This window comes from Dama dama, chromosome 19, assembly GCF_033118175.1.
Source record: "Dama dama isolate Ldn47 chromosome 19, ASM3311817v1, whole genome shotgun sequence".
NCBI lineage: Eukaryota > Metazoa > Chordata > Mammalia > Artiodactyla > Cervidae > Dama > Dama dama.
The window spans coordinates 49,914,524-49,935,269 of NC_083699.1; the positions used below are offsets into that span (position 1 = coordinate 49,914,524).

General features: G+C 42.2%; 1 protein-coding gene across 2 annotated transcripts in view; it reads right to left on the reverse strand.

The window, feature by feature from the left end:
- Positions 1–20,746, reverse strand: part of LOC133073477 (kalirin) — a 496,969-nt gene that overhangs the window by 98,615 nt on the left and 377,608 nt on the right. For both annotated transcript variants that reach the window (XM_061166983.1, XM_061166982.1), the window contains exons 14-15: positions 12,827–13,022; positions 3,814–3,980 (exon numbers count right to left, since the gene is read on the reverse strand). In XM_061166983.1, coding sequence (XP_061022966.1) covers positions 3,814–3,980; positions 12,827–13,022 — 363 coding nt within the window. The remainder of the gene's footprint in view (positions 1–3,813; positions 3,981–12,826; positions 13,023–20,746) is intronic.

A 20,746-nucleotide genomic window follows, 5' to 3' on the forward strand; every position in this document is an offset into this window, starting at 1 on the left:
ATGCTGGGGCCATTTATCTTAGATACAAAGTCCTAAGTAATCCCTCAGAAAGCAAATCAGTTGCATTAATCAGTTTCACTTGTTCTAAATACTTGAAAATTATTTTTAGTCAATGTCTGTGATATCATTGCTCCTCAGAGACCCAGTTTAATATAACTGTGGTATAACTGCACATAGGTTATGAAGGCCAAATCTAAACTTTTAACCTCTGAGCTATAATGACAGAGACATAACACACTGTTGTCCTCTCCCTTTCTGTCTCTATTAATGGCACTTCAATTAAGGTGTCCTTTTGTTTTTTGTTTTTGAGAGTACATTCCAAAGAGAAACTCTCAAGCTGGTGTCTAAATTTAGCTCACATGATCAATACTGACATCTAAATTAACTCCCTCTTTCCAAGTGTCAACAGTTTCCAAGTCAATATTTCCTGCTCCACCAACTTCCATCAAACCTCAAATGCCTTCTCTGAAACTGGATTAGAAGACTCCCTAAAGAAAGAGCCCACGCTGACAAGAAGAACAAGTCTGTTTAATGAGGCATAAAGCCTTTTTAACGGAACAGCAGTCCCCCGGCACCTGCAAGGGCTGATATCCTTTGCCAAGGCCTTCGTGGTTTCCTAAAGGCTGATCTCAGCCATCCAGTACCATTTTGAACTACAATCCGCCATGTGTCATTCTTGCCATGGTGAAGAGAAGAAGAAGGAATTTTCTCATTCCAGAATTTTCTCTTCTGGAATTTCAAATTCCAGAAGAACTTTTTTTTTGCTCTATAATTCATGAAATACTGAATGGGAATGTATGCAATTAGTCAAACCTGGATGATCCATATATAGTTAATCTACTTCCCCACTTGACAAACTACCTATCATCCTTCAGCTCCCCATCCTGTACAGAATGTATACTTCGAAGGTTAAAAATTAATTTCATTTCCATTTTCATCACAGTAAAAAAAAAACATAATTAGAAAGTTGGCTCTACTATGAATTCTGTAACAAAAATAAATAAAAAACAAAGAATGAAAGCAAAATTATATGATGTTGTTGTTGTTCTGTCGCTAAGTCATGTCCACCTCTTTGCGACCCCATGTACTGCAGCACGCCAGGCTTCCCTGTCTTTCACTATCTCCCAGAGTTGGCTCAAATTCATGTTCATTGAGTTGGTGATTCTATCTAACCATCTTATTCTCTGTCACCCCCTTTTCCTCTTGCTCTCAATCTTTCCCGGCAACAAGCTCTTTTTCAGTTAGTTGGCTCTTCGATTCAGGTGGCCAAAATATTGGAGCTTCAGCTTCAGTCCTTCCAATGAATATTCAGGGTTGATTTCCTTTAGGGTTGACTGGTTTGATCTCCATGAAGTCCAAGGGACTCTCTAGAGTCTATTCTAGCACCACAATTCTAAAGCATCAACTGTTCGACACTCAGCCTTCTTTATGGTCCAACTTTCACATCCACACACGACTACTGGAAAAACCATAGCTTTGACTATATGGACCTTTGCTGGCAAAGTAATGTGTCTGCTTTTTAATATGCTATCTAGGTTTGTCATAACTTTCTTTCCAAGGAGCAAGAGTCTTTTAATTTCATGGCCACAGTCACCATCCACAGTGATTTTGGAGCCCAAGGAAAGACAATCTGTCATCATTTCCACTTTTTTCCCTGCTATTTGCCATGAAGTGATGGGACCAGATGTCATGATCTTAGTTTTTTGAATGCTGAATTTTAAGCCAGCTTTTTCACCCTCCTCTTTCATCTTCATCAAGAGGCTCTTTAGTTCCTCTTCATTTCCTGCCATTAGAGCGGTATCATCTGCATATCTGAAGTTGTTGATATTTCTCTCAGCAATCTTGATTCCAGCTTGTGATTCATCCAGCCCAGCATTTCACATGATGTACTCTGCATGTAAGTTAGATAAGCAAGGTGATGATATACGGCCTTGTACTCCTTTCTCAATTTTGAACCAGTCCATTGTTCCATGTCTGGTTCTAACTGTTGCTTCTTGACCTGCGTGCAGGTTTTTCAGGAGACAGGTAAAGTGGTCTGGTACTTCCATCTCAAAAAGTCAATTAGGAATAATTTTCCTGTTATCCAGTTTATTGAGATGACCATGAACAAAGAGCAGAGGAGAACTCCCAGGTCTGGATTTTGGAGGCCTGGGCTCAAGTTTCAGCTAAGCAGCCACGAGGGCCCGGGAATACTCATCTTATAGTACACCTCAGTTCCTCATTTGTAAAGTAAATGTACACCACTCTCTCTCATGGGCTTTTTCTCCTCAACTGAGATCACAAATGAGAAAGTACTTCTCATAAGAAAGAAATTACTATCATTTCTGTCAAGAGATTCAGAATTTGAAAACTCATCCCTACTCTGGGCCTGCTAGGATTTCCACCATGTCACCACGAGTAACATGTCTCCATGTCTCCTGACAATCAGGTGTGATCCCAGGATAATTAAATTGAAAAAAACCTGGATGGCAGTGCTGTGACCTGGCTTTGCTTAGGGCCCAGTGATGTCACCAGTGCTCAAGATGGATCTTTGGCACAGAATGTGAGGACTCAGCACTGATTGGAAAAGAAGGGGAGCAGAGAAGGTAATTTTGCACATTATAATAAATAATATATAATAACTATAAAAGCATAGGCATTAACAAGGAATACCTTGAATAAAAGGGACAAAGAAATAATTATAAAACATATTTTTGTTCCCTGTGCTAAATTAATAGACTTAAATCTAAAAGTTCTAGCGGTTACTGAACATGATATTTTGGACGGGGCTCTGCCTAGAGGAAGCAGGGGAAATGGGTTGCTTGGGAGAGTCTGGAGCAGAAGAAGCAAACACTGAAGTGCTATGGGATCTACCCTGCCAGGAAGTCCTCCTGGACATGTGGAAGGTGATGGCGAGTTATTTCTTCAGTGTGACCTTTGTCTGGTGACCTTGCTAAGCTTCAGTGACTTCCTCTGAAAAGAGAGTAATATTTGCTTCAGAGAACGGTTGTGAGGATTGATCAAGAGATAGGTATAAAAGGTCTATGACACTCAATAAGTGGAACTATAATTATATTTGGATTTCTTCAATCCCACTTTGTCTAAATAGGAAGTCACCAATCATTATGCTGAAAATTCCCATTTAGTCTGTTTATAATATAAATATGTAGTATTTTTAAAATGTATCATTGGTCATTGTGTGTATGTTCTTATAAATCCCTAGGAATGGTACAGGAATATCCTTTAGAAGAATAGATAGTATCATGTCTCATACAGGTAAGAACTCTTTAAAACTGGCTTTAATGTGGCAAGAACATTTTCTTATAAGAACCACAAACACACTGAAAAGAATAATGGGAAGTGAATGATGGCTACCGCTTATTATCAAGAATATGTCAGGTCCTTACTAGACACATAGGTGCCCCCAAATTAATCAGTCTGGCTCTAAAGCCTGAATATGTCTATTGATAAAGGCTTTGCCTTTTCCATGAACTCTATGCAGGATCGAGGACAGAAAGGAAGAGAACGGATTCAGTGACTGAGGATGAGGACAACTTGGAAAAGCCCTGAGAAGATGTTCTCCTTAGATTGTTGTATGCCAGAGAAATAATGCATTTGGATGTAAGTCTGAGCCACTGGACCATTAGATCTATTTATTAGAGTCAATAGACAGCAGACTAGCTTTCAGAAGCTAATACAACCATTCCTTAACTTACCTATTCCTAAATTCTGGTCACACCTGAGGCTCTGTAAGCCTTACCCCATACCAGGAGCAGGCCCAGACCAGACTCAGCAACTGGAAAGCCCAGGCTGAAGGTGGAGGGCCAGGCTCACCTGTTTGACCTCGGCCTGGAGGTGCCGCAGTTGGAGGCACTGCTCAAGTCGCTTGTGGGTCTGCTCTGCGTTGAGCTCCAACTCATGCTGTTTCTCATGGAGAAACTCTAATAGCTCTTGTACCTGGGCTGCCAGATCAATGTCTTTTTCACAGATTAACTCAATCCCTGATTAAAACAAAATGTAAACAATTAAAAACCAGGTAGTACCATAAAGACTACATTTCCTTCAACATGCATATGAAAGCTGGAATTTGGAAAGACATCACCAGTACCCTCCCAACCTCTGCATATCACTCTGTGAAAAGGGATAAATCACCATAATGGGCTTTTGTTTGAGATGTTCAAAGCATACCATCTCTATTGGATTAACTGATCCTTTGCCAGGGAACAATTCTTTAACAGATGATCAGCTCCTTATTAACTGGAGTCAAAGAGGTGGTTTACTGGAGTCCATCCCTAGACAAGACCGCATACAGCAGTCCTTACTGGGTGGTTTGCCAACACCCAGAATATTCACAACGAAGCCTTTGGATTACATTGGGAAACACGAAACAAAGCGCCAAAGATGCTGTCTTAGTAACTTCTGCCAAAGGCACACTCTCTTTCAGCTGGTCACATACAATTCACAATTAGATGCTAAATGCATTCTGAAGAGAATAGTTGGCCAGTGGTAATTTTATTAGCCAACTACTCAGGTTCCCTAAAAAAGCACTCTTAGAAATACCTGCTAACTCTATTGTTTATCAAATACAGGCAAACACTCCTGATAACCATACCCCAGCAATATCACAGGGGTACTAAGTACTTGGCCTTCCCAGGTGGCTTGGCAGTAAAGAATTCGCTTGCCAGTACAAGAGACATGGGTTCAATCCCTGGGTGGGGAAGATCCCCTGGAGAAGGAAATGGCAATCCACTCCAGTATTCTTGCCTGGAGAATCCCATGGGAAGAGGAGCCTGGTGGGCTACAGTCCATGGGGTCATAAAGAGGTGGGCACGACTGAAGTGACTTAGCACACATTGAGTACTTATCCATTTAGAAAAGTCATCACACTAAAATTGTGCCCACAGGACAGTTTGCTCATCCTTCTACTGATTCAAAGCATTAGTAAGCCCCACCAGTCACCAAGGGCTCCTAATGTTTATTAATAAACTGCCAACCATCGGAGACGAATCAACACCCACCAGGCAAAAGCTGTGGCTCCACTCCTTGTGTAAAACCCCCCACCTCCCTGCCTTATTTTTTTGGAGTACCTCTCCCAGCACACAGGCATGTGTGCATGCACATGCTTGCATGTACACACACACAGTTTCTCTCTTCTCCAAACCAGCGTTCCTATTTACACATTATCACCAACAGGCCTAAAGCAGCCTTTCTCCAACAGATTTCTGCTTCAGCAAGGGTCTCTAAGGAACTCTAAGATGGAGCAAAGGCACTGCCTAGTTATTAAGATCCTTCTGTCCTCTAGTGACTTGACTGTGATTCCTTACTTGCTATGATAGAGTACAGGAATGTGTGAGACCTGTCCCAAATCAGAATCCTGATCTTGGCAAGTTACCTGAGCTTTCAGAAATTTCACTTTCCTTACATGTACAATGGGATTTTACATACCCACCTATCTCAGGAGCTGACTGGGAGGATTAAATGAGATTATATATATATATATATATATATATATATATAAAAGTATCTAACATATGATGACAATGAACATGTTTTGCTCCTCATGAAAACCACGGCTTTCCTGGTTCCTGACTCAAACTTTCAACTTTATATCTTCTGAAATTCATGTCTTCTTGGCTCCTATCTCCAACTTCATGCAAGTTGTATTATTTCTTGATTCTTATTGTCCAGCTATTTCTGATTCAGCCCTGCTCAGATCCTTGGCTTTTGGAAAATCCTAACTCTGGATTGCTTGTCTTCTTCTGATCCCTGACTCCACCTGGCTCCTCAGATTCTTAATTTTGTCCAGATCCTTTCCCTGAGCCCATATGCTGGAATCTATGACCTGGTGCAGTTGTGGTCCTGATACTGACAGACAGAATCCCAACTAACCATGAGGTTCAGGGTGCCAAAGTGTAGTTACTTCCATGGAGATCACACTCAGAGGAGCCCAAAAATCTCAGTGTATGGCCACATAAAAAAAAATTGCCCTTTTGAGACTCCCCCCTCACTCTGACTGACGCCATCAGAAATTCATCACTGCCACCACCAACACAGTGGCCTGATGCAGTGGGAGTGTATATGGAAAGTCTATACATGTGAAGGGAAATTCATTTCTAGAGCCAAAAATAGTGTTTTATATAAGACAATATGGGAGAGTGGGAGATTTTTTTCTGGTGTTACATGTAATAATTTCAGTATCTTTCCATGTTTATTTTTTTCTGTTGGTTTCATAATTCTAAGTCCCAGGTCCTGAAAATCTGTATCTGTGGGAGACAGAGAAGGGAATGGCTTGTTCTTTTGGCAGTCACCTCCCTCCACTTACTATTTTCAATTACCAAGAGGATGTGGTAGAGCATCTCCTTGACTGAAATAAAAAAAGATAAAGAAAAATTTCTACCTTTGCAGTGCTAGGCATCATGGGATGACCCTTGACCTCCACGTTTACTTCCTAAAAATGTAATTTAAGATCCACCTGCAGAAGTAGATCCTTGCTTCCAGCCACAATGCAGATTTTTTTCCATTTCGTTTTCATTCTGCAAGCATCTCTGCTGTTTAGTATGCTGGGCTTGGGCTAAGTGTCTTTCTATGGGAAGCTCATGGCTCACACCTGTCACATCACATGCAAATGGGCTATCTAAGCCTGGTACCTCATCAAAGGGGCCAGCCACCTGCTTAGAACACCATCCAGAACAGGCTCCCTGCCTGCCCTGAGACTCCAGTCCTTCATTTTCATTTATTTCACTTGATATTTTTTCTTTTTTGAGATGAACAGGAAATAAAATGGGTGAAGACAATGCCTACTGCACTTCTACACTCAACAACTCATCACATGAATGAAGTGAATGGGAGGAACATGCAGAGTTACTCCAGCAATACCTAGAAGAACAGAAACTCATGCCTCTTTCCTGGTGCCCACAAACACATTGACATATGTCCCAGCTAATACCCATCAACTGGTAAGCAGCATCAATCAATAGCAAACAGTATTTTTGTGTATTGACATTACTGCTTTCAATCTAATCTGAGGCCTGTCTTCCTTAGGGGCTCTCCAGAGATGCAATAAGATGTGTTTGTCTTTCCATCAAGTAATGAAATATATTCATACCAAAATAGTTTGTTAGCCTCTCTAGAGAAAGCTGTATTGAAATTTCTTTCTGATGTACTTCCACAATGTCCTGCGAATATCCTTTTCAGAACACTTCCATTGAGGTCAGTTCCTTACTAACTTGGCTGTGTTCTCATAGTAATGTAGGTTCCCTGGGGCCAGGGCCATTTCTATTTCATGTATCTCAGCTCCTTTAGGACCTAGCACAGTGCTAGACATATAATATTCCCAAAATACCTGTTTAGTGAGCACAGGGGCCTCTTTAAGGAAGAACTCAGGTAACCTGAGAGCTCTGGGGACAGAGTTAGGTTGGAACGCAGGCTCTGCAACCTATTAACAGTGAGTCTCTGGGTTCCAAATCCCCTCTGAGCCCGCCTAAGATGGGAATCTGAACACTGAGTCCTCGGGATTGTTAAGAGGACTGAGAGAGAGAAGGTAGATACAGGGCCTGGCACTCAGTAGGCTCAAAAACACCCATGTCCCCACTTTTTCCTTTCCCTTGGGGGAAATTATATTCTGTGTTGATTACTGATGGGACTATTGAATGACTTATATAAAATGTAAATAGAAAATCTAACCATCAGATGTTTATGAGCTTGTTCAAAGTATATCATTAGAAATGATGATTTGGATGCTACTAGACTAGTGCTCTCAACCTTGGCTCACATAAGGTTCATCTGGAGAACTTTAAAAGTCACCATGTCCTGGCCACAGCCCAGACCAATAACATCAAAATCTCTATGGGTAGGAATCAGGCATCAGGAATTCCCACCTTAAAGTTCTCAGGGTGATTCCAACGTACAACGAAGATTGGGATCCACTGGATAAAATGGAACAATGGTCAGCGATCCAGGGACAGAGACATTCCTTAGGCTACACTCAGTTACCAGAACATTCAGCATAGCAATTACTTAGGGCTCAAGGCCGCAGTTAATAATAAAATGTTATTTTGCTTTCCTTTGCTGCCAGATTGAGAGTATCACTTTAATTTCCTCATGGAGAGAGGTGGCTGTGGTCTAGGGTAGAGTTAGGTATTTCTGGCTATGCTGCCCATACTTGTAACATGTTTTTCAACTGTTTGTATGTTCTTTAAATACCTGTGTCTGCCTCAGATAGAGAATATCTTCTTTTCTCTTTTCTCCTCCCCCCACTCCTCTTTCTGTGTCACTACCTCAATTAACACCCAGTTCATAAATTACAAAGTCCTTTAATCAGGTTTTTAGATTAGTATTTTCAACCCTGGCTATATATTAGAATCACCTGGGAAGTTTAAAAAATCTGGGCCCACTCCAGACCAATTAAATAAGAATCCCTGAGGAGTGGGACCCAGACACTGGTGTTTTTAAGAAGCTCTCCAGGTGATTCCAAAATATGTAGTCAGGTTGAGAACCATTGCTTTACATCAGCTTCTTTTCGCTTGCTCTCAGAGCCATATTCCTTCACCCCAGAGTAGCTTACATTTTGGAAGAACACAGGCCTTTTCTTTCCTTTTATAACATAAGTACAATTACTTGTGGTCCATTATTTTTATGTATATCGGTTTCTCCCAGACTGATGTTCACTTGATTAATTCAGCAAACGTCAATATAGAGAATTTACTATGAGCGAGACATAACCACTCTGCTGGATGCTGGAAATGTAAAGAGAAGGAAGGAAATGCCCCGCCCTCATGCTGCTGGAGAAGCTACAGGAACACAACCCCAAGAGAATTCAGTGTGAGCTAGAGTATCAGTACAATGTACAATAGTTATCAAGCTTTACTGAACTCATACCAGGCTCATGTTTCACCCCACTGCATGCTCATAGTGACTCCATATGGTTAGGATTCCTATAATTGCTGTTTTTTAGAGGAAGGTGAGGCTTGGAGAGATTGGATAACACGCTCAGGGAACCCATGCAGTGGGAGGTATGATGTAGATTCCAACCCAGAAGCCTCTCTCTGTCTCTCCTGGCTGTACACTTAACTTCTATGTTCAAAGAGACGAGTGATCCTCACAACCTACTTTAAGAATTAATTTAAGTGCTGGGGCTGGGTTCTTCCCAAGCACAGTAAATTTTAAGCACCATTGCCACACACTCCAAAGAGTTTTCATTTAAAGACCATGCACAAAGAGAGAACATGATGCTTTGATTAAACCACGAAAGGAACATATGCACAAGATACACAGCTCCTGTCTTATTTCTAAGTTCACATGTAACAGTCTAATGGTCAGATAACATTAGGGAAAAGAGCTGGGGTATAACCAGTGGGGGCAGTGAAGCTAAATCATGGCAAGTGAGAACTGAAGGGAAGGTTAAGGATGAAGGCCCACCTTCCACACTAGACAAATGAAGAAACTAAGGTCTACAGAGAAAGAAGAGTGACTTCCAAAGTCAGACTGCTTGTTGGTGGTGCAGCTGGACCTTGAATTCCACCAGCGTGTTTGCCCCAGCGTGACTCTTTCCAGCAAAACCTGCTACTTCCTAAGTTGAGGCCCAGTAGATAACCCTAAATGATGTGCAGGTAAAGAAAATGTTCCCATTCTTCCAACTACACTTAAGGCTGATGTTGATTTAAGCAGAGGCTTTGTTTGGTTAGGGCTCTTAGCAAATCAGGTGGATTTAGTAGAACCTGGCTGAATGTTACAAAGTTCACACCTAAAAGTAAGTGTAAAGAAATTCCCTATTTCTAATTATTCCTATAAAAATCAAAGCATAAGGCCTTAATTAATTCAGCTTGGAAGGCTACATAGCAACCAAATTCATTTTTCTAATTGTTCTTTTTCTGAGATAGTAGTTTTTTTTACCTCTAGTTCAAATATAATTTATTAGACATACAAGGCAAATGTCCAGCCCATTTGTACCCTAAGTCCTGTGTCTCTAAAGTTCTGCATTCTTCAGCCACCCAGGTTCTTGGCAAGGCCCACTCTCAGTTCACCTTCAACTTCCACTCCCAGTCTCAGCTCTGGTGTGATGCTGCCCTCCCTCCAAGCCAGAGACGAGACAGACACCTCCTCTGCAGGACAGGCACATGGCAGCAGACAGAGGAAGCTTCCCTGAGAGCCCTGGAACCACTCCCCTGGAGGTCTCGTGGGCTATGCCAGACTGAACAGCTAGCCGAGGAGAAGCAGGGAACAGTCGTCCCAGCAGAAAGGGCTGAAGAGGCCAATCAAGGCTCTTTTGACAAAGCTCATTTCTAGAACAGGATATGTGGGGGTTGGCAGCCCATCTGCCTGGGGTGTTTTCACCCACTCAGCCCTCATGGTTAAGGTGGCCACCAAGCACAGCCAGTCTACAGGGACTGCTAGCTTCTGGCAGTCTTTCTGTTACCAAGGATATCTGGCTCTTGGACAGAGGTGCGCTTGCCCAGGATCATACCAGCACCTTGCTCCTAAGTGCCGCAAGTTTTCAGGCAGATGAGGCTCTCCACCTGCGAGACACATCAGTACTGAGGGATGAAGGGATAAGCATACCTGCAGAGTTTCTCTGCACAGCCTCCTTCCTAGGTACTGTGTCTGCATTCTCTCATGTTTCCCTATCTTAGTTGGATAGCCGGCTATCTCGAGGATCATGAGGACAAGTTATAGGGTGAAACCTTGAGTCCAGACAAGGTTCTCCATCAGTTTTCCCCTTCCGTAATAAGGCTTTGAAAAGGTACAGCTGATAAAATGAGGTTCAGATTCCTAAATCTGGGATTCTGTCTTTCCAATCAGTTCTTGAGCAATGCTGGTGCTGCTGGCCCAGGGCCCACACTTAGAGCAGGTCCTAGATCAACAGTCCTAGATTAGTGCATCAGAATCACCTGGAGGGCTTACTGTTGGGCCTCATGCAGGAGAGATTATGACAAGGCAGGTTCTGGGGATGGGCACCTGAACTTGCATTTCTAACAAGTACTCAGGTAATGCTGATGCTGCTGATCTGGGGACGACAAAAAACTGGAAGTTGCTGTCCTAAGGTACACCAGAGATATCGGCTGCTGTGATTTAACCTTCACGATAAAAAGCAGTGATTCTCAGCCCTGGCCGCACAGTGGCATCAACTGAGAAGGTTTTGCCAAGTCCCAAGTCCCATTCAGAGATGCTAAATCAGAGTATCTGGGTATTGTCATTTTTAAAATAATCCCCAGAGAGACTACAAAGTGAATAAGGGCTCCTCCTGGAGCTGTGTGGAGCATGATCTGCACCCTGGAAACAGTGTCTCACAGACAGCTGCAGCCTGTTCACAACACAAATGAACATTCAAGGAAAGATAATGCTGATCAAAGTAAATAGAATTTACTAGATTGTCTCTCCTCCAGTTAGGAGTGAAGTTCCTTTGAATGCTGGTATGTCCTGTTTCAGGTCATTAAAAGAAGCACAGTACCCTAAAGTCAAGTTTGATTGCTAAGGTCTGCCTGACAATCTTATGATCCTAAATCAACAGAGACATGGACCAACTGTGTTTCAAAGAGTTGATGGCCTGAGCTTCTGCCTGCCTCTTTCTGGGGTGGTGGAGGACCTGGGATGGTGGGGGTGAGGAGACCTGGGTTCTGGCAGTCCACTAGTTTAAGGCCCAGACCAATAACTTCTTCCTTCTGGACTAGGGAACTACTATGGCTCTCTCCAGCTCTGAGTTCAAAGGCTGTTCTGGAAAGTGGTAGGTGAAACTTAAGGGTCCATGCATTTGTTGGATAAACAATGAATAAATTCTAAATAGGAAAAGAAGTCTAGTCTGAGTAACAGCCATGTGTTTTTTGAGAAGTTATAAAATTATATGACCTTGCCACAAATTTTGTCAGTACCTTACACTCACACACAGACCAGTGATAAGAAAAATGAGGACTCTGAGAGGGCTTCCCTGGTGGCTCAGTTGGTAAAGAATCTGCCTGCAATGCGGGAGACCCTGGTTCCATCCCTGGGTTGGGAAGTTCCCTGGAGAAGGGCACGACAACCCACTCCAGTATTCTTGCCTGGAGAACTCCATGGACAGAGGAGCCTGGTGGGCTACAGTCCATGGGATTGCAAAGAGTCGGACACGACTGAGTATCACTGAGAGGCATGGACTAGAGATGAGGAGTCAGCCCTGAGGGTGGAGGACAGGGCAAGAGAGTATGTGAACAGCAATAGCTACTCATCTGAATACAAGTAACAAGGATGGCTGATGGCATTTGGAGCCCACCTGGTTTATTTCTCTAGACCACTATGTTTGTGAATCTGTGCTAATTTCCATCATTGGTTTTTCCCATTCTCCCCACAGCACCACGGAGAAGGCAATGGCAACCCACTCCAGTACTCTTGCCTGGAAAATCCCATGGACGGAGGAGCCTGGTAGGCTACAGTCCATGGGGTTGCAAAGAGTCGGACACGACTGAGCGACTTCACTTTCACTTCTCACTTTCATGCACTGGGAAAGGAAATGGCAACCCACTCCAGTGTTCTTGCCTGGAGAATCCCAGGGATGGTGGAGCCTGGTGGGCTGCTGTCTATGGGGTTGCACAGAGTCAGACACAACTGAAGCAACTTAGCAGCAGCAGTAGCCACGGCACCAGAAGAACCTGGTCCTGTTTCTGTCTTTATGATAGCTAACTGGGCAACCTCAGACAAACAATTTCAGCTCTCATGCTTTAGTTTCTTTTTTTTAAATGGTTCAAAACTCTCTGTTTCTTGTACCTGTGGGAAGAGAATGAATTAGTGGAGTGGAAATGCCCCTTGGAGTTAGGATGATTGATGTTCTTGTTTTCATCATCTCCCTGCTGGACACATAAGCACAGGACAGGTCTCCTACCTGAGGCCTGGACCTCCATGATATACTGGTGCAGATCCTGGCCCTGCTGGATGACCTCAAAGGTCATGTTGTTCATGGCTAGCTTCCGCTCTGTGTGGCGCTGCAGCCGCTGTTCCGCCAGCGTTAGATCCTCCGTGTTGAAGTCATTCATCTGCCGAAGCAAATCCTCATTCCAAGCGTCGAGCTCTGCTGTCACCTGTAAGGGAACCACCGTCAGAGCAGGTTCACTGGTCCACAAGAGACAGCTATATAGAAGTTCACTGATTCTGAGCATTATTAACTAATCTAAGTCACATCTGACTCTGCTTTGCATCTCTTTCCTGACCCCTAGACTATGTTTAATGATGTTTAATGATGCCAGGCACCATGTATGCATGCCTTTAACAGGGTTCTCCCTGTGTTTCAATGTCTACAACAGCTACTTTGCTGTACACCTGGAACCAACTATGCTCCAATATAAAATAAAAATGTTAAAAAATTGTTCTCCCTGTGTTTTAGTGCCTACAGCAGCAGCAAATACTTAAATGATGAATTATGGTTTAGAAAGGCTTTGCATACTCCACCTCATCCCACCCCCAATAACCTGAGACACAGGCAGGGTGGAGATCTCTAGGTCCATCTTACAGAGAAAGAAGCTGATACTCACTCACACAGATTGAATGGTTTGCCCAGAGTTTACCCTGCTCATGAGGGACACAACCTGAGGACATAACTCAGTTTCCCTCCTTACTGCAAAGACTTAGTCCACCATACCGTAACTGTTGTTCTAAAGATCTCATCATTGGAGAAGACCTTAGAATTTAAGTACTGAGTCTAGCTTCAAGAAACAAGCAGAAGGCTGGAGAAGTCCAGGGGATGCCTGAAGGTCACATAATTGTTTAGAGCTGGTGTACACCAAACCCAGGGATCCTGATCTGTTTCCCGTGTTCTGGGTACAGGATTCTATTACTCACAAAGGGTGATGCCTGGTAATAGTGACTAAACAAGGTGTAAATGTATAGATTACCACTAGAAATCCAAGAAGATTACACTCTATTGAAAGGCACACATGATTCTAATGAAGACTGAAGCATGGGATGAAGGGAAACTTTGCCCTGATATGGATTTGCTAATTGGTTATTGCTCTACAATTTCAGTCACATGATGTGCCCTCATTTACTCTCAAATAAGCGCCTGCACACAGAGACTGAATCCTACACTTTGTTATGATCACTGCAATCAAACACACAGGCACAACTCAGAAGTACTTAACTGGTTAATAATTCCACATGATATATAAATCAAACAAAACCTTTTCCAAAATGGGTTTCAGGTGTGTTATCTCATGAAGTACCTGTGAAGGCAAAGGCACAGGTAGTGTCACTCTCATTTCTGGGAAGAGGCGATGGAAGCCTCACCCCAGATCACATGGTGCAGTTTGGTCCAGGCACCCTAAGCACACAGCCGAGACCAGCTTAGTGATTTTCATCATGCTGGGAGTCATCCCAGCTGACATGTGGCAAAACCTTCCCAGTTACCAAACACTGCTATCCAGGAACATCAGGAGACAAAGAGAAGGAAAGACCAGTCTGATGCAGCCTGTTCACAATAGGAGATGGTGCTGTTCCATGCTGTGCCAGGGCCACACAGACCCAGATGGGAAAGGCAAGCAGTCCCTCATGAGAGGCACAGGATTCCCATTCTTTGTCTGACAGTAAGACTTTCCTCCATTGAAAGTGCAGTTACTCTCTTTGAAACAGAAATAGGGAAACTAAAAATATTACCTTCACAAGTCAGACAGAGGAAGACAAATATCATATGATATTACTTATATATGGAATCTTAAAAAAAAAAAAGGGTACAAATGAACTTATCTGCAAAACAGAACTAGAGCTACAGATGTAGAAAACAACGTCACAGTTATGAGGGGCTGAGGGGGCAGACTACACTGGAAGATGGAGACCGACACATATGCAGCACTGTGTATGAAACAGATAGCCAGTAAGAGCCTGCTGGGCAGCACAGGGAGCTCTACTCAACACTGTGCAATGGCCTATGTGGGAAACACATCTAAAGAAGAGTGGATGCTTGTATAGCTGATTCACTTTGCTATACATCTGAAGCTAATACAACATGGTAAATCAACTATAGTATAATAAAAATTTTTTTAAAACCCTTCACTGTCATGTGTTCTCACCTTATGCCCCTACCTCTTTGCAGGTCAACTAAGGGATCCACTGAGTTCAGCTCAAAACCTGGTATTGATTTGTGGGGAGTTCTTGGTGATTTGGGAATCAGCAGGTTGGCAGGCACACAGGTTTTTGTTATATCCTATCTTTGAAAAGCACTTCATTCTCTAACTAGAGAAGGGAGTTAAAATGAGAAAAATAAGAGTGAGAACTTATAATTGTGGGCTTCCTTGATGGCTCAGTTGGTAAAGAATCCTGCCTGCAATGCAGGAGACCCAGGTTCAATCCCTGGGTGGGGAAAATCCCATGGAGAAGGAAATGGCAACCCACTCCAGTATTCTTGCCTGGAGAATCCCATGGACAGAGGAGCCTGGTGGCCCACAGTCCCATAGGGTTGCAAAGAGTCAGACATGACTTAGCAACTAAACCACCACCAACTTATAATTTATAAGAGATAATTTATAGAATGAATAGGACTGTATAGGTTAGGCCTATAAATGTTTTTCCTTCTTATATTTAGAAAAATTGAAGTAAAATTTGCATACAATAAAACACACAAATATTCAGCTCTATGAGTTTTGACAATTTTAGATATCAGTGTAACCGTCACCAAAAACAAAATACAGCACCTTTGCATTACCCTAGGGACTCACCACTTCCAGTCAGTTCCTGCCCACTGCCTTCAGGTACTACTTTCTGATTTCTATCATCACAGATTCTTAGATTCCGTATAAATGAAATCATACAATATGGACTCTCATGTCTGGCTTCTTGTGTTCAACACACTGTATTTAAGATTCAACTGTGTTGTATCGTTCATTCCTTGCTACTGCTGAGTACCGTTCCATGGTGTAGAGATACCGTGATTTGTTTACCAGTCCTCAAGTTGATGAACTCCTAGGTTGTTTTTAGTATTTCGCTATTATGAATAAGGCTGATGTGAAAGACTTGCACTAGTCTTCTGTGGACACAGGTTTTCATTTCTCTTGAGAGTCACTTAGGAGTGTGATTGTAGGGTCATAGGATAAGTGTATACTTAACATTCCCAAGAGGAATTTCACATTCCCTGTGAAAGTTCTAGTTGCTCACCATCATTTGGTATTATCAGTCTATTTAATTTTAGCCATGCTAGTGGGTGTGAAGTGATATCTTATGATTTTAGGTTGTATTTTCCTGAAAACTCATCATGGTGAGCACATTTTCATGTGGTTATTGACTGCTGGTATCTACTTTTAGAAAGTGTCAAGTTTTTTTTCCTCATTTTTCAGAACCTAGGTTATCTTTTGATTATAGATTTGTTAGCGTTCTTAATACATGCTGGATATAAGTCATTTATCAGATAATATAAGGGAAAGAGCCCAAACAAAATTTTTAGTCCATTTCCTTGCTTACAAATTTAAGGGAAGTAAGAATAAGACAAGCATGAAATAAACAGTCTGCTTTTTCTTTACATTTTAGCTTTGGCTTTGTTTTCATGAAACTGAGTCAATGAAGAGGCTGTTTGCTGCAGGAAGACCCTAGAGAGGTCCCGAGACATGAGTCTGTGGAGTGGAAAGGCAACGTGCCAAGAGTCCTCATCAGAGCAGAGCAATGATGAGGTGCTGTAGCTGCGAGAATAAGGCTCAGGGGTCTGGTATCTTGAGAATCTGAATCCAAACCAAATGTGAAATATGCCCAGGATTCTATATCTGGTGTTTCTATATTCCTTCCTTCTCCTTCTCTACCTACACTACCCAACACCATTAAGCTGAGGGGCCCAAGCCTGAAATGAAGCCTGAAGAATGAGAATTTCAAGAAGCTACTCAACGCAACATCCTGACTTCCAAGCTTTGCTCCTTGGGTCTATACACTCTTTACTATCTCTGTGTCTAACTCTTCCCAACCCCCAAGAACTGAAGCCCAGAGCAGTGAAATAGTCTGATTTATGTATTTCAAATGATGGCTGGAGTTTAAATTATTTTCTTTCCTGAGTATTTTCTGTTTCCTCAAGGAATATTCTGTTATTAGCTTCCCCCTCTCCACCTTTCTAGGGCACAAGGCTGGCACAGAGCTGGCGTTCATTTTTTAAGGGACAAAAATTTGTTTTCAAACCTGAGGTTCACTTTACTGCTAATGAACAAACCTAGCTTTCTAGCCCCATCTCATGCTCTCCTGTTATGTGAACGAGGCACGTGGCTTACTCTCTGTTGTGAGAAGTTGCTCTGCCCTCTCCAGCCACCTTCTCTGGTCCAGCAGCCCTGAGACATACTTGTTCCTCCTCCCAGTCTACTCACCACTTTCCAAAGTCAACTCTGGCATGGAGTTTCATGACAACCCCCAGAACCTGATGTTTTTCTCTGGTTTATCTCATTACACAGGACAAGGGTTAATTTGCTAGTACAGAAACAAAACCATGAAAAGAAAAACCTGTCTGGTGGATTAATCTGGTGATCTAACTCCATTTGGAGAGGAAACCTGGAAGAATTTGTTCTGGGCAGAAACTAGGGCCTGAACCAAATGAGTGAAAGATGGAACATAAGGTACCCACAGGACATTCAGCTTTCAATCAACCTATTTTTTTTTTTCTTCCACTCAATTAGCTCCATCTCAGCTCCTGGCTCACTCAGTTCCTCTCTTGGCTCTGATGGCCACTCTCTGCCTCGCTCTTCTGAATTAATTGAAGTGTTAGGATATGATGACCTCTTTGAGAGATACATTGGCAGTGTTTTCTATTCTAACAATTATCTACTCCAGAGTCACAACCATAAGGGAAATCAGAGAAAAGAGCTAAACAGGAATTTAGATAGGATAAGAGGCAGTGGGAAGTGGGAAGGCACTTCAAAAAGAAGCCCAAAGCTCTCCTGTCAGATGAGATTCACTGAATCCAGTGTTCTGCAGCCCAAAACTGACTCTAGGGACTTGGTTTAGCAGTGGCCTTGGGCTCTGTTCTCAGAAAGCCCTCTTCTTTAGCTCCTCCCATTTTTGGGGTCCTTCCCAGTAGTTATGTGTAGAGGATACTTTCCCACCCCCAAGTGTCTTAAAGAAGATATTTTACCCTGAACTGTGTATTCATTATGGGATAGATAATACTTACCACTAGCTTCCCAGGTAGCACTAGTGGTAAAGAACCCACCTGCCAATGCAGGAGACATAAGAGACAGGGGTTCAATCCCTGGGTGGGAAAGATCCCCTGGGGGAGGACATGGCAACCCACTCCAGTATTCTTGCCTGGAGAATTCCCACAGACAGAGGAGCCTGGCAGGCTACAGTCCATAGGATTGCGGAGTCGGACACGACTGAAGCGACTTACCACGCAGTGTTAAGCATTTGATTTTCTTTTATTTCATCCTTATAGCAACTCCTCACAGCAACAACATGAGAAAACAAAGGCACAGAGAAGTCACATCATTTGCCTCAGGGTCTCAGAGTTGGTGGTGGCAGAACTGAGCACTCAGCTACAAGGTCAAGGGCTCTTAACCATGGTGTCATATCAACAGAGCTGGTCCAAGAACTAGCTTCAGGGGGTAGCTTTCTTTTTATTTTTCTCACTTCAGAGAAGTGCCTGTTTAACCTTTCCTCTGTTTTCTTCTCTAAAAAAACCCTCACAAACTCATTGTAACTCCGTTTTCTTCACTTCACATGAACCTTTAAAATTAATCATGTGCTTTGAACAGATCAATAAATTGTATGTTTGTGGCTTTATATAAAGCCAGGAATAACTTACCCTTTCAAAAAACACACAACCTTCCCCTAGTAAGATATTTTTGTTGACGAGTTTGGTAAATTTTAAAAATTGATTCTGAGTACTTATATACTTAAAAATATACTTTATATACTTAAACTATACTGAGTACTTATATTCAGTATAAAGGTCATATTAATCTAACTGGAATTCTTTGGTCCCTTAGAAGCCTTTGGGGCTTCCCTGTGGCCCAGACGGTAATGAATTTGTCTGCGACGCAGAGGACCTGGGTTCGATCCCTGGGTTGGGAAGATCCCCTGGAGAAGGGCATGGCAACCCACTCCAGTATTCTAGCCTGGTGGGCTGCAGTCTATGAGGTTGCAAAGAGTTGGACAGGACTGAGTAACTAACACTTTCACTTTTATTTTCAGGAGCCTTTGCCATGAACAGGAGAAACATCTGCAATCTGGCATTGGGGTGTGAACACTGGGTTGTGGCAGAGAGAAGTGTAACCTGCCCTCTGCATGGGCACATTCTCTTTATGGCAAGAGCAAATGCCTGTGGCTCTCACAGCAGTTACATGAACACTCAGGGATCACCTAACAGAACTGGGTAATAAATTCAGAGAGAATAAGATGGGATGTTTGCTTAAAATGTGGATGCAAATACATATACATATTTATATATACATTTATATAGCAAATTTGTATATATTATTTAGGCAGTTTATTTATAATAACAATGCTAACTATAATGTATTACAGTGTTAAGTGCTAGGTACTTGAGTTCTATGTGTTAACTCATTAAATCCTTAATAACTCTATGGACTGGGAATTATTATTCTCATACCTATTTCTCAGATGAGGAAACCAAGGGAGTAACTTGCATAAAATCATACAATTAGTAAAGCTGGTGAGACAGGTTTCAAACCCAGGCCCTGTAACTCATACTGCATACTCAGTGACTATACTACACTGTCATTCAGCAAAGAGTGAGTGTGTGTGTGTGTGTGTGTGTGTGTGTGTATCAACACTACATATGTTATGCACATTAAAGTCCAATCCCATTCCAACTAATAGTGAGGAGGAAGCGTCTAAGGCATTTCTCTGTGGCAAGATGCTCTGAAATACATGAGCTGTCAATGCAAATGAACATCTTTCTGTTCTATGATGTCACTATTTATATCAAAATGAGAAAACTGAAGGCTAAATATTCTTCACTGACCTACAAGTGCTGGCTGGTAGGAGAAGAGATATTGCAGCTAAATAGAGTTTCATTGCTTTGGGAAGGGCTATTTCATCTACAATAGGTATGTATAGTTACATGTTCTTTGGACTGCAAGGAGATCCAATCAGTCAATCCTAAAGGAAATCAGCCCTGAATATTCATTGGAAGGACTGGTGCTGAAGCTGAAGCTCCAATACTTAGACCACCTGATATGAAGACCTGACTCACTGGAAAAGACCCTGATGCTGGGAAAGACTGAAGGCAAAAAGAGAAGGGGGCCTCAGAGGATGAGACGGTTAGATAGCATCACTAATTCAACGGACATGAATCTGAGCAAAGTCTGGGAGATAGCGAAGGACAGGGGAGCCTGGTGTGCTGCAGTCCATGGGATCACAAAGAGTCAGATACGACTTAGCGACTGAACAACAACATATTTATGTGTATTACCACTGTGAAACTAAACTAAATTACCATAGCCATTTGTTCTTCTTGTAGTCTAGTATTAGGTTCTTTTCTGTTAATCAATTAAAATGATGAGATTAGGGAATTCTAATACAGATTATTTAAAAAATATATCATGGAATTTCACTCTGTTTTAGAAATATATACAATCTGTCCAGAGTTAAAATATTTATGTATGTAGGTATAAGGAAACCTTTGAGGATACTGCAAGAAGCAGTATGGAAAAGCAGGACTTAGCAATAAAGAAATCCATGCAGTTATTTTTTGATTTTTGTGAAAAAATGTAAGAACATATCATAACACTCTAACTGATGAGTTCCAATATTTGGCTATCTAATTTCTATTCCAATTGGATAATTTAGATAATGGAACACAACTTTTACGACCAAGTACATGTTCTTT